Source organism: Ranitomeya variabilis, chromosome 8 (genome assembly GCF_051348905.1).
Source record: "Ranitomeya variabilis isolate aRanVar5 chromosome 8, aRanVar5.hap1, whole genome shotgun sequence".
In the NCBI taxonomy this organism is placed as follows: domain Eukaryota; kingdom Metazoa; phylum Chordata; class Amphibia; order Anura; family Dendrobatidae; genus Ranitomeya; species Ranitomeya variabilis.
Window position 1 is genome coordinate 209,504,735 of NC_135239.1, and position 15,318 is coordinate 209,520,052.

A 15,318-nucleotide genomic window follows, 5' to 3' on the forward strand; every position below is an offset into this window, starting at 1 on the left:
TTATTGTACAACTTTTTAAACTTGTTTAACTTAATAAATAAATACTGTATTTTGAAGTCTATAAGAAGCATCGGATTATAATATGCACCCCAAATTTTGGAGAAAAAAATAGGGAAAAAAACAACTTTTTTTTAGTAAAATGGTGGTGCTTCTTATAATCCGGGGGTCTTATTGCTTACCTGGGGGGGTGGCGGCTGCAGTGGAGCGAGGTCCCAGGGTCGCTGCTGGTGGAGGAGGCAGGAGAGGGGCGATGCTGCGGACCCCAGGCTGAAAGGAAAGGGAGTTCAGAGCGGAGGGACGACGCTGCGGGTGTTCAGTGTTGCAGTTGTGCAGTTGTTCATGGTGCGAGGCTCCGCCACCATTTTGTGAAAGCCCGGCGCCCAAGATCTCATTGCTGAGATCTCCATCTGCTCATGCACCGCCCCCAGCAGCCATTTTCCAGGAGTCCACCGCAAAGTAAACCATGGAATTGTGGGGGCTTCGGGCTTTCACAAACTTGTGGATGGAGACCCTGCACCACCGAACACCTGCAGTGTTGCCCCTCCGAACAGCCCCTTATCCCAGTCTGCGGCCCGCAGCATCGCCCTACTCTTGCCTCTGCCAGCAGTGACCCTGGGACCCCACTCCACTGCAGGCAGGTAAGGTATATTCGAATTATAAGACACCCCCCCACACACACACTTTCTCCCCTAATTTGGGTAAAAAAAAGTGTGTCTTAGAATTTGAAAAATACGGTAAATGAAGGAAAAAACAAAACGTGTGGTCCCCTCTAGTTTTGATAACCAGCAAAGGTAAAGCAAACAGTTGTGAGCTGATATTATCAGGTCGGGAAGGTCACTGGTTATTGGGCCCTTACCAGCCTAAAAACAAAAGCCCGCAGCCACATTTAACTGCAGGTTCAAGTCTGGGGTAACACAAGGAAAAAAAAAGTTTTATTCTCCCCCTTTTCACAATGCAAAAATTAAGAAATTTAAGCCTGTTTGATCTCACCACAAGTGCAAAATTACATTATTTAACCTATATGATAAACGAAATAAAAGAAAACTGAAACATACCAGTCAGTATTGTACCCCAAAATTGTCAATACAAACTACAGGCTGCCGGGCAGAAATGCCAAAACAATTGGGTGGGATTTTTTTTTATTTTTAAAATTTTTTGGAGCCATTAATGTGTAAATGTGGTATCGCTGTAATCTCTGACCTGGAATTTCATGCCGGCAGGTCATTTCAACTGCACAATGAACGCTGTAAAAACGAAATCCAAGAAATGATGGGGGCATTGCATTTCACATTTATATTATAATGTAAATTAAAATAAAAAAAAAAATCCACACAATAAGTGAAAACAAAAAATACGGTAATCCCTCGTACGGCTATGTCAACGGAGATTGACGTTTCTGAGTCGCCCACGCTGCTGTATAAAGGAAGCCGCTCCAGAGTGGAATAGCAATTTTGTAGTGTTTATTTTTACGCGTTTCGTGCCCGCGCCGAGTGCTTTTTTTTTTTTTAAACTATATAGGACAATCCTATATAATACAGGTTATGGCTCTTAGGAGAAAGGGAGGGAAAAAGCGAAGGAACAAAAACAAAACTGGGTCTGGTTGGGAAAGAGTTAAAGCGGGGATTTTCACGTTATCCGCTATGTCCAGAGCAGACCCGCTATGGTGTATTTTGCGCAGTTTCTGGCGATAACTTTCTGATCTATTATCTATGCGCCAGTCTGTCTGATTTTTGAGGCAAATGAGGTAGAAAGATGCGATGACGATGAGGATCCATCAGATGCTCGTCTCTCCCCAGCAGGAGGGAGGAGGAGGAGGAGGACACGATAACGCCATGATGGCTGTGCCGCTCCCCACAGCTTCCCCGTCCGTCATCGGCTGCTTTACATTTTTATTGTTATGTTTATGTCTGTGCATTGGCGACAACAGGTGCGACCAGAGCATCCGCTGTCATGGAAACCACCGCGCGCTCCCACTCATTGCCATTTTCAATCATGGCTCCCACACAGAGAACAGTTTATTCCGTCGCAGCGGATTCATCTAAACGATGAATGCTTAATCATTGAAAAATGGAAAGTTCTGCAACGATTCTTCATTTGTATTTTTTTCCCCCCTCAATGTTTCTTCTTGCTGTTGGCGAATGAATCATTTTCTTAATACTCTGCACAGCGGAGGGTTTGTTCCAGTTATTCTATCCGGACAGCGCAGCGGCAGCTTGGACTTTTCTGTGTTATAAAGAAGAACATTTCCATTTACTGACAACAAGCAGAGTTCTTAAAAAATGGATCATTATTGATCTGTCTGTGTGGAAGCTGCAGAACTTCTTAACATAGTTATTGTTCACATGAAAGCAGGAAATCTGAGTTCTGTAAAGTAGTGTGCCCCTTTAAGTAAAGGTCACGCCGAGTGTCGCCGTCACCTTTCACCCCAGCGACCTTTGGTTTACGGTATGTGTTCTGTCAACATGAAAGAAAAATGCCAATAAAATATCAGCTGATTCACATAGAAACGGGAAGTGGTTTCTGTGTTTCTGCCGTACGTGCGGCTCGTCTGCGCCGGGATGGAAATTTCCATTAGACTGTACAGCGAACCCTCATAATTATTGCATAAAATGATTAGCATTTAATAAGCGACTTCTGGGGACGAGTTCGGTCCTTCACCAATGATTAAAACACACCTAAAGCTGTGGCCATAGGCTTTACCATGATCGACTAGGCCTCAGGGATGACACCTGCTGTGCCTGAGGTGTTGCCCATAGCAACCAATCAGATTCCAGCTCTCATTTTCTTAATGCAGGTTAGAAAATGAAATAAGTCATCTGATTGGTTGATGTTCAAGATTTTGTTCCCATGGAAATTAATGATAATTTGGCCGCTCACTGATTACCTTACAGAAGGATGAGGCGGAAATGTAAGTTTTCTTCAAATTATTTTTATTAACTTTTTAAAGGGAAGGGTTACAATACACACAAGGAAATACACTGAGAAATAGTGTATGTAAGAAGGAAAAGTGAAGAGATAAACAAAATGCAGAGAAGGGAGATGAATAATAACACAAACGGTTAACGGACCCCAGTGCATCTTATAGAATATTTGCAGAAAAAAGACAACTTAAAGTCTATTCAGTCGTAAAGAAATGTAAATGCTCTCCTCAGACTTATGTTGGTTATCTGTGATGCCAAATGGCGTCTATATTAATAAGACCTAATGATTCTTAAAGGGGCAGTCCATGTCCTCAGCTGAGGCTGTAGGCTGAATTCAGGCGTTTGTACATAGACCGCGATGCCCGGACGGACCCCAACTAGCAGCCTCATAGGTGTATAGGAGGCTTTTCTAATGAGCAGAGCGAAGAGCGCCGTGTACTCTTTACCATCCACTAGTCACAGTTCAGACTATGCTGTTAGAGGGACCTAGGGGCCAATATACCCTCATAGGCGCTTACAAAAACTGCATTATCTATGTTAAAATGTAAATTTTTGTTAGATTGCAGAACAACCCTTTAACTTTACAACACTAGATTTATGCGCACATTGATGTCACAGTACAGGGAACACGCGCGTGCGGTGATGTCACAGTACAGGGATAATACACACAGTGATGTCACTGTACAGGGATAATGCACACAGTGATGTCACAGTACAGGGATAATACACACAGTGATGTCACTGTACAGGGATAATGCACACAGTGATGTCACAGTACAGTTATAATGCGCACAGTGATGCCACAGTACAGGGATAATGCACACAGTGATGTCACAGTACAGGGATAATACACAGTGATGTCACAGTACAGGGATAATGCACACAGTGATGTCACTGTACAGGGATAATGCACACAGTGATGTCACAGTACAGTTATAATGCGCACAGTGATGCCACAGTACAGGGATAATGCACACAGTGATGTCACAGTACAGGGATAATGCACACAGTGATGTCACTGTACAGGGATAATGCACACAGTGATGTCACAGTACAGAGATAATGCACACAGTGATGTCACAGTACAGGGATAATGCGCACAGTGATGCCACAGTACAGGGATAATGCGCACAGTGATGCCACAGTACAGGGATAATGCGCACAGTGATGTCACAGTACAGGGATAATGCGCACAGTGATGCCACAGTACAGGGATAATGCGCACAGTGATGTCACAGTACAGGGATAATACACAGTGATGTCACAGTACAGGGATAATGCGCACAGTGATGCCACAGTACAGGGATAATGCGCACAGTGATGTCACAGTACAGGGATAATGCACACAGTGATGCCACAGTACAGGGATAATGCGCACAGTGATGCCACAGTACAGGGATAATGCGCACAGTGATGTCACAGTACAGGGATAATACACAGTGATGTCACAGTACAGGGATAATGCGCACAGTGATGCCACAGTACAGGGATAATGCACACAGTGATGCCACAGTACAGGGATAATACATACAGTGATGCCACAGTACAGGGATAATACACACAGTGATGTCACAGTACAGGGATAATGCACAGTGATGTCACAGTACAGGGATAATGCGCACAGTGATGTCACAGCTCAGGGATCACACGGTTGGTGATTCCACATGACAGGGAAGCCGTGGGCGGTGATACCACAGCACATTGATAATGCACACAGTGATGCCACAGCACATTGATAATGCACACGGTGATGCCACAGCACAAGGCCGGCGCGCGCGGTGATGCCACAGCATGAAGTGATTCTGTTGGCTCTTTAGTTACGGGGCGGATTTCACCTTTTCATGAACTTCTTTATTGCAGCTGTATAATGATACTCTATCAAGAGAAAGTCAATGCGGCGGTTAACTCCTGGGTGCTATCTGTTCGCCGTCTCGCCTCCTGTCATAGACAGATTAGGTATTATCAATATAATATGATGGCAGAGGGCGTACACCGGAGAATTAACCCCTGCTGAACAGAGCACCAAGTAAATTGCTGAGCCTTTGTGGAGGAGCTGCTGTTCGCCGCTGGTTCTAGCGCTTTATACCACCAGTGATGGTGACTCGTGTCCGTCCTATCGTGTATTGAGGCTCCGGTATCCGTTATTTGAGCCCCGGCTGCAGAAGTGTTAACAGATCTGATAACGTTTCGCTCATTACTTCACGATGTAATCATAATTAAGGAACATTTCTTTTGCTGTTGGGTTATTTGTGTAGAAACATCATTAAAAGATAATTGTAAAGCGCCATGGAATAAATGGCGCTATAACAATAAATAATAATAATAATAATAATAATTGTGACCCTGGAGATGTGACGGTGCAGGTGCAGAGCCTCCTCGCACGGAAGAGCCGGAGAACGCTGGGCTCTGCAGGTGACCTGACCGGCAGCGGATATCGGGGCATGCACCGCAGCGCTCAGCGGCCTTTCTTGTGTAGTTAATTCTAGTATTGCAGAGATTATTCTGGTAGATCTGACGGATAATCTGCATCTCAAGGAGACATTGGTAGATATTCGAGTAGTCTGTGTGTGATGGTTGAAGTCTAAAGTGGTTGGTGCCGATCCTGCTGGTGAAGCGCGGCTAATGATCAGAGGAGCGAGGAGGAATTCGGCATTTCCATCCAACAACTCATAAAAAATTCAGACTTTATTGGAAAAACATAAAACCTTGGAATCCAATTCACATATCAAAATCTGACCCATTTCTGGCACACACCGCCATCATAGTCATACCTTAGTTATAGGATCTCCTACGACCAAGGACGCTGGTGTGCGCCAGAAATGCCTCAGGTTTTGACATGTGACTTGGTTTCCAAGGTTTTATATTTTTCCAATAAAGTCTGAATTTTTTTTATGAATTGTTGGATGGAAATGCCAGATTTCTCCATGTTCCTCTGATATTTGAGTATATCGGCTGTGATTGGTGAAAGGCAAAAAAACCGGTGTCCCCGTGTCTGAGCTCGTTAAGCACGCTGCGGTTTGGGGCTGTGGGAGGGCGTCTTCATTACAGACTTCATGCCATTCATCCTATTAGGACCTGCGTATAGAAGGGTGGCAGACTTAGGGGCTTTTCCGTTATGGAGGAAGCAATGTGTTTTAAAGGTGTTTTCCCATGAGGAAAATATAATTTTAATCAATAGATCTTGGAATAATAATGAGTTCCACAATTGGATGTGTTTTAAAAAAAATGCTCTATTGGCTCGGTGTGCAGGCTGAGCAGTGGGGGAGGGGGACTGACAACCGCTCTGAGCAGATTCTTTTCTGATGAAAGTAGTTGTCACTTTTCATGGCCAGTTGGGACGAAGTGAGCGAGCACCATTCATCCCCTTACATCACGGCAGAGAAAGGGTTAATGTTGGCGTTGGAAATTAAATCTGTTTCCTGCCCCCTGTGGCATTATCTGGGCATGGAGGGCACGGACTCCTCGTGTCACGCACCGAGGGGGAGTCACAGATGAGCAGATGCCTCCTCGCCTCTGGCTTTCGGGAGGGGATGGGGTGTTCATGCTTGGAGGGTCTTGTCCATTCCAGAAACCCCCTTCACTTATCAATCAAACACTCTATTGACTTATGGTTTTAGTCAAAAGCAAAGTTGCAGCGAGACATGCGCCACATCCTAGTACTCCACTCACACCCAGAGCTGCGTGCACCATTCTGCACTTTATTACCAGGAAGCAGTGCATTGTGGGAGCTCAGATGACGATTATCTACAAGGATCCCATACACCTGCCTTACCTGTCCGCCATCCCGCTAACCCCCCATACATGTGTATATGCGTGCTCAGCTTGGACAAGTGTGCATGTGTTCTTGATGAGAGATTGGCCTCATTACACATAAGTCGTGCAGTGTTACATTTTGAATGCAGCTTTGGGTGTGAGTGGAGCATAAACCCGAGGTGCGTGGATGGGGTGCTGGGGTCGGACCCCCCGGTCAGCTGCTCTCGTGCCCTTCATGTCTCCATTCTTGTCACCTTTTATCCGTTAGGTACAAAGATGTCCAACAAGGAAAAGCTGCAGTATCTGAAGGACTTTCACAAAGACATCCTAAAGCCGTTTCCAGGCAAGAGTCCGGGGACGCGGCCGGAGGATGAGGCGGATGGGAAGCCCCCGCAGAGGGAGAAGTGGGCCAGCAAGATCGACTTCCTGCTGTCAGTGGCCGGAGGCTTCATTGGTCTGGGCAATGTGTGGAGGTTCCCGTACCTCTGCTATAAGAACGGCGGAGGTGAGTGACCGCGTGTCCTGCACACATACCATGGCCTCGCTGTCTGTACACTGGGGCTTCTGTTGATTCTCTGCTGTGACTGAAGATCAGGCCCCGTGCTGCTCACACAGCTGAAACTTGCTCCACTGTGTCAGTGCAGTTGGTTTTTCGGCTGGGACTACACGACAACTTTATTGTAATGCAGGTGAATTTGGGTCTCTCGGTTGCTGTGACTGCCATGAACAAATGACGAAAAGTGGGAACCAAATAGATTTTTGAGCGACCTGATAGTGTGCGTGCGACCTGTGTCGCAGCTAAAGTTGTTGTGTTGTCCCAGCCTTGGCTTTAAGTCCATGAAATGAGAAAGAGCTGTGATGTATTTTATGTACAGAGCATTCCCTACACTGATACATTGTAACAAACTGCAGCTGTGTGAGTAGGACTGGGTCACAGTGGGTTCCTATTCACTGAAAGCAAGCAGTGAGAACTCCCCTGTAATGTATGATGAAAGCTTTGGTAATTTTCCAATATACTTCCTTTAGGCATTCACTATGTTTTCAGGACCTCTGCTTGCTGTCATTCAGTAGGAATCTGTAAACCTGTCCTGGTTGTGTAATGAATGCAGAGGTGCCGGACTCGTTAGAGGATCTAACTGTGCAGTAACGAGCCGCGCTCCTCTGCTCACAGACTGTCCTCAGCACATTCCGCCCCTCAGTTCAGTGTTATGATAAGACCAAATGTCCCTATGATATCAGTCACTTCTTACTGAAGGAAACCTGAAGAGTATTATATTTTCTTGTCATTTTTCTTCCTGGTTGTTGGAGCAGCTCAGGTATCTACTGACTTCCTTCTGCTGCTTTTTTTACAGGTGCTTTTTTAATCCCGTATTTCATCTTCCTGTTTGGAGGTGGGTTACCTGTGTTCTTCCTGGAGGTTGTTTTAGGACAGTTTACATCGGAGGGTGGAATCACCTGCTGGGAGAAGATCTGTCCAATCTTCACAGGTAGGAACACCTTGTACTTCAGCGATCGCAGCCATTGTTCTGCTCCTCAGCCCCATGATGTGACTGCAAAATCCTGTACTAAAGATTAAGAGACGCTGAGGTGCAGGAGAGTGACACTGACACTGGGGGTACAGGATAATGACACTGACACTAAGGGTACAGGATAATGACACTGACACTCGGGATACAGGATAATGACACTGACACTGGGGGTACAGGATAATGACACTGACACTCGGGGTACAGGATAATGACACTGACACTCGGGGTACAGGATAATGACACTGACACTCGGGGTACAGGATAATGTCACTGACACTCGGGGTACAGGATAATGACACTGACACTGGGGGTACAGGATAATGACACTGACACTGGGGGTACAGGATAATGACGCCGACACTCGGGATACAGGATAATGACACTGACACTGGGGGTACAGGATAATGACACTGACACTGGGGGTACAGGATAATGACACTGACACTCGGGGTACAGGATAATGACGCTGAGGGTGCAGGATAATGAAACTGACACTAAGGGTACAGGATAATGACACTGACACTGGGGGTACAGGATAATGACACTGAGGGTGCAGGATAATGAAACTGACACTAAGGGTACAGGATAATGACACTGACACTGGGGGTACAGGATAATGACACTGACACTCGGGGTACAGGATAATGACACTGACACTCGGGGTATAGGATAATGACACTGACACTGGGGGTGCAGGATAATGACGCCGACACTCGGGATACAGGATAATGACACTGACACTCGGGGTACAGGATAATGACACTGACACTCGGGGTACAGGATAATGACGCTGACACTCGGGGTACAGGATAATGACACTGACACTCGGGGTACAGGATAATGACACTGGTACTCGGGGTACAGGATAATGACACTGACACTCGGGGTACAGGATAATGACACTGACACTCGGGGTACAGGATAATGACACTGACACTCGGGGTACAGGATAATGACACTGACACTCGGGGTCACTGGGGGTACAGGATAATGACACTGACACTGGGGGTACAGGATAATGACACTGACACTGGGGGTACAGGATAATGACACTGACACTCGGGGTACAGGATAATGACACTGACACTTGGGGTACAGGATACTGACACTGACATTAAGGGTACAGGATAATGACACTAACACTGGGGGTACAGGATAATGACACTGACACTTGGGGTACAGGATACTGACACTGACACTAAGGGTACAGGATAATGACACTAACACTGGGGGTACAGGATAATGACACTGACACTTGGGGTACAGGATACTGACACTGACACTGGGGGTACAGGATAATGACACTGACACTTGGGGTACAGGATACTGACACTGACACTGGGGGTACAGGATAATGACACTAACACTGGGGGTACAGGATACTGACACTTGGGGTACAGGATACTGACACTGACATTAAGGGTACAGGATAATGACACTAACACTGGGGGTACAGGATAATGACACTGACACTTGGGGTACAGGATACTGACACTGACACTAAGGGTACAGGATAATGACACTAACACTGGGGGTACACGATAATGACACTGACACTGGGGGTACAGGATAATGACGCCGACACTCGGGATGCAGGATAATGACGCCGACACTCGGGATGCAGGATAATGACGCCGACACTCGGGATGCAGGATAATGACGCCGACACTCGGGATGCAGGATAATGACGCCGACACTCGGGATGCAGGATAATGACGCCGACACTCGGGGTACAGGATGACGCCGACACTCGGGGTACAGGATGACGCCGACACTCGGGGTACAGGATAATGACGCCGACACTCGGGGTACAGGATAATGACGCCGACACTCGGGGTACAGGATAATGACGCCGACACTCGGGGTACAGGATAATGACGCCGACACTCGGGGTACAGGATAATGACGCCGACACTCGGGGTACAGGATAATGACGCCGACACTCGGGGTACAGGATAATGACGCCGACACTCGGGGTACAGGATAATGACGCTGACACTCGGGGTGCAGGATAATGACGCTGACACTCGGGGTGCAGGATAATGACACTGACACTAAGGGTACAGGATAATGACACTGACACTCGGGGTGCAGGATAATGACACTGACACTAAGGGTACAGGATAATGACACTGACACTCGGGGTGCAGGATAATGACGCTGACAATCGGGGTGCAGGATAATGACACTGAGGGTGCAGGATAATGACACTGACACTAAGGGTACAGGATAATGACGCTGACACTCGGGGTGCAGGATAATGACGCTGACACTTGGGGTGCAGGATAATGACGCTGACACTCGGGGTGCAGGATAATGACGCTGACACTCGGGGTGCAGGATAATGACACTGATACTCCGGTTATAGGATAATGACGCTGACAATCGGGGTGCAGGATAATGACACTGAGGGTGCAGGATAATGACACTGACACTCGGGGTGCAGGATAATGACGCCGACACTCGGGGTGCAGGATGATGACGCTGACACTCGGGATGCAGGATGATGACGCCGACACTCATTTTGTTATATCTTATGAGAGATTCTCGTTATACATTTAGACTCCAGATTGGTGAGATCCAGCGGACATTACAGTAGTGATGTGAGATGTGATCACTCCGGTCTCGCTGGGCGCAGAGCTCTGCTGTCACATTACAGGGGCTATTCTGGGCCTGTCCTGTCTGTAGCTTCTTAGTCAGGGACGATACGCTGAGAGCTGAGGCCCCAGACGGTGACAGGGACAGTCAGTTATGTTATGAGAGTCGTAAAACACAAATCACAGGATAAAGATGTCACCATAAATCTGTATACAAAGAATACGAAAAACATTACACAAACCTGGCAGCAAATGAGAGGGAAAGTGCAGAAGGACAGATGTGGAAATTAGGGGCGCAATTCAGGAAAAAGGTTGCGTAAAAGTTTGTGTATTTAGATGTGTATATACTGTAGTGTGTGCCTTGTGTATATTGCTGTGTATAGTATATATGGCGGTCTGTGTATATATGGCGGTCTGTGTATATATGGCGGTCTGTGTATGTATGGCGGTCTGTGTATATGGGGGTACGTGCGTGTATGCGCAGCGCTTTCCATAAATAGTCAAGCCTCGACCTTGTTCTTTAGAAAGGCGAGACCTGCGGCTTTAGGATAAGCCCGAAATGTTGGACGTGGAAACACCCTTTCTCTGCACTTGTGACACTTCTGCTTCTCGCACTTCTCACCTTTGGGTGTCGCTTCCATGTGAGAGTCCTGTTGGATGCGGCCATTATGTGGAGTAACAATAGTCCATTAGGCTGCAGGATACGTGTAGCGTCGCCTCATGCCCAGTGATCGCTGCCAAGGCCGCCACGTGATCTACTAGAGATCCAGCACAGACCATGCATCTCCATGTACAGTAAATCTCCTGTATTTACAGCCATCTTTGTGTTTCCTCCTCTGCAGGAATCGGCTACGCCTCTATCGTCATCGTGTCTCTCCTCAACGTCTACTACATTGTCATCCTGGCCTGGGGGGTCTATTACTTGTTCCAGTCTTTCCAAAGTCAGCTGCCGTGGGCTCTGTGCCACCAGCTGTGGAACACCCCGACCTGCGTGGAGGACACGTTTCGGAAGAACAGGACCACGTGGTTGTCACTGAACTCCACCAACTTCACCTCCCCAGTGACAGAGTTCTGGGAGTGAGTACATGAGGCCGATGTCGGGGCTGTTATAGTGGTAGACACTAAAGGATATCTGCAACTATTACCTGCCCCTGCTTGCCACCAGTGAATGGAGACTCATAGTTTACTTTTTAGGCTGGAAAAATGTCCTAAGTTCCCATCTTTTGAAGAAGCCATGTATCTGTGGCAGCTGTACATGATCAGAGCCATATTTCATATTCGTCGCATTCACTGACAGCAAGCAGAAATCTTGAAAATGGTGATGTATTCAAGCACAGCTGTGCTCCACCTTGGTCCAGGGATGCAGTAACATGGAGGTTTGTGGTGTATAACTAATCTAGCGAGGCTTTCAGGAGCCCAGAAGTGATGGGTCACCGAGATCCGGCACTCGTGGTAACATTTTGGTTTGGGCTTCATATATTGCCCAACCAGACTCCTGATGTTCTTCGGCACTGCCACCAGTGTCTTACGGCGAGTGACATCAGCGAGGGTCACGTTATTTTTCCTGGCAGAAGAATGGTGAGGAATTGGGTGGGGAACACCGGCATCAGTGCCCAAGAACTGGGAACGTAATGACCAACCCCTTTAAAAGAATTTTACTATAATTTTGTTCTCTATGAATAAATTCTTACTGGGATGTTTCAATCTCATAAAGTGATGGTTTATCGTGAGGGTCAGTGGTGGTCGGATCTCTGTCAGCTGGACTAATCTTGAGAATGATGGGGCCGTGTTTTTGGTGCAGTGTCGGAGTCCTTATCTCCTTTTTTCAGTCCGCACCGATGGTCCTGGCCGCACACTGCCCAGCTCCAAGACCGGGGTGCTGTCATTTACAGTAACGAGATGAGGGCACATTGAAAAATTTGGGATCCTGAAGAGCCCCCTAGGTCAGCCTCCACTGATCATCGCCTAGTAATATTCCATCACTTAAAGACGTTTTCCACTACTGGGACTGGATAAAGTATAAAAAAAAAAGATCAATACTTACCTCTCGGAGTGGCGCCACTGTATCCCCCACCAGTCTGGTCACATGAACACTGCTAGTCTGCGCAGAACTAACTGTGACGGCTGCAGACGATCAGCTGCTGATGGGCTGCAGCAATTACGCGACTTTGCTTCACGAGACTTACCGGCTGAGAGCAGCGGTTGTGAGATAGAAGTATAGATGTGTTATTATTTATTTTATATGTTTTCCAGCACCTTCAGGTTATAGATGAGGGGCTTTCCAGAAGGTGACATCCCCTTTAATGGAATGAGAATACCTTTTAAACACTCTCCCTCCACCAACATGTGGATCACTCTGTTACTGTAAACTTTGTATTACAACGCCCATGGGACTTTCTTATCAGTAACTTCCCCTTCCCTGTATATAATCGCCCAGTGATAGCTTTATTTGTCCTGTCGGTTAATTATTGACTGCAAAGTTTGGAGCCGTCCCATCTTGGCTTTGGCAAACAGAGTAAATGTCATCTTGGCACCTGCTTAGGGTCAGAACCCGTATGGACGTTGAGATGGAAGGAATCTGAGAAACAAAGGTGTAAAACTAATCTGAAATGAGCTGGCCCAGGGGAGCTGTAATGGCAGCCATATTCGTTGTCACCCAGCTTTGCTAGATAACTTGGCCTTGTAACTTGGTGACAGGTTTGTATGGGTGTGTAACTTGCCCGATTTTGCTGTTTAGAAAGTTGTGAATGTTTGGTTTAAATGACCTATAATTGTCTCACAACTTTTCCAGGTACGGATCTTGTTTTAGGGGTTGTCCTGAAGTTTAATGATATATCCCATGGAGGGTCCCAGCATGGAGAGAGGGCTTAGGAGCTTAAACTGCTTCATACAGGAGAGGTATAACCCAGCCAGTACCTGCCTCTATCGGCAGCAATTAGGGCTAGTGACGCAGGGTTCTGATTGGCTCCCATGACAGCTGTCACCATCTTTGTACAGGCATGAAGCCCTGCCGCAGGTTTGTCTTCAGAATGAAATCGTCATTTGTTCTATATACTGTGATACTAAAGTTTTACAATCTTTGGAACAAGCGATTAAACAATCTCAGGTTCAAGTTATATAGGGGGATTCAAAAAATATAGTGCAAAATAATAATAAAAAAAAGTTTTCAAAATTATTACATAAAAACAATAGTTGACTAATTCCCTTTTCCCTACAGAATTTTTATTATTTATTTATTTTATTTTTTAAAGCAGACTTAGTATCATTAAGTCTGTAAAATTCCAATCAAAATCTAAAGTTAATTAACCCGAAAGGTGAACATCAGAAAAGAAATAATCAGGAATTCTGGGATTTTGAATTTTTTTTTCTTTCACTTTCAAAAAATAGAAAACAATCAAATTGTCACTTACCCCAAAATTGTACTAATAAACTGCTACATTTGGCACGTAAAGATGACACCCACATGTCTTCATATAAGGGGGATAAGTAATGGGCATCACATTATTTTATTTGTAGTAATATAAGGTATATATTTGAGATTTTTTTGTTATGTCCCTAGAATAATACTAAAAACCGATAACATTTCTGTTCTGCTGTAATCGTACTGAGTTGTAGCATGTTCTTGCCTTTTTTGCCACACAGTGAACACCATAAAATAAACCAAAAACTATGATGACACTGCAATTTTTTTTAATTCCACTTAGGATTTTTTCCCCCCATTTTTCAGTAGGTTATATGGTAGAATATTGTCAATTCGTCCCACAAAAAAAGTCTGTCGATGTAAAAATAAAAAAGTTATGAAAGACGGGTGCAAAAACAAAAATTGACGAGTTGATTGATTGGGTCCTTCACATTGGCCATCAATGTCAAATTGGTGGGGGTCCGACTCCACACCATCACTGATCCGCTTGTTGAAGGGGCCATGGCCCTCCGATGGGGTCAGCTCCGCTCTTGGTATAGAGGATGGAGATTGTACTTAAAGGGATTGTCCAGGACTAGAGAAACCTGGAGGTATTGATGCGTTGTACGGTTCCTGACCACTCGGGTGGGCACAGTAATCCTGGCCGTGTGGTCGCCGACCAGCTTTCCGGGATCGTATTGGGTAACCGATAAATAGAGTTTGGGGGCTCCTTCATGTGAATTCTGGGGGCCCCTTTACCCGCCGGTGACTCGTATCTCTTTGTGTTACTTGATATATTGTATTTATTCGGATATTAATAGACGCCGGTCGCCATCTGCTCGCTCTGACCGCGGCGTCTTACTGTCCGGGAAGTTGGATGATAAATAGTTTAGATCTAAAATAGACCCTGGAATCTTTGATGTCCTCATCCCTCTTGTTTTGCTGCAGCTTTGAGAGCAGCAGAGTCTCTAAAGGGAACTTGATGCCCTCGAATTTCTCAGAATTGGTGCAAATGGTAAATGGAGGAGTTACCCATAGCAACCAATCAGGTTCCAATTCTCATTTATTTAAGGCTCTACGGGAAATGAAAAGAGCCTCCTGATTTGCTGCAGTGGTGC

General features: G+C 46.0%; 1 protein-coding gene across 2 annotated transcripts in view; it reads left to right on the forward strand.

Moving 5' to 3' along the window:
- SLC6A6 (solute carrier family 6 member 6) overlaps window positions 1–15,318 on the forward strand; it is a 68,016-nt gene that overhangs the window by 34,036 nt on the left and 18,662 nt on the right. For both annotated transcript variants that reach the window (XM_077276662.1, XM_077276660.1), the window contains exons 2-4: window positions 6,943–7,179; window positions 8,027–8,161; window positions 11,643–11,877. In XM_077276662.1, the coding sequence (XP_077132777.1) occupies window positions 6,951–7,179; window positions 8,027–8,161; window positions 11,643–11,877 (599 nt within the window). In that variant the 5' untranslated portion in view covers window positions 6,943–6,950. The remainder of the gene's footprint in view (window positions 1–6,942; window positions 7,180–8,026; window positions 8,162–11,642; window positions 11,878–15,318) is intronic.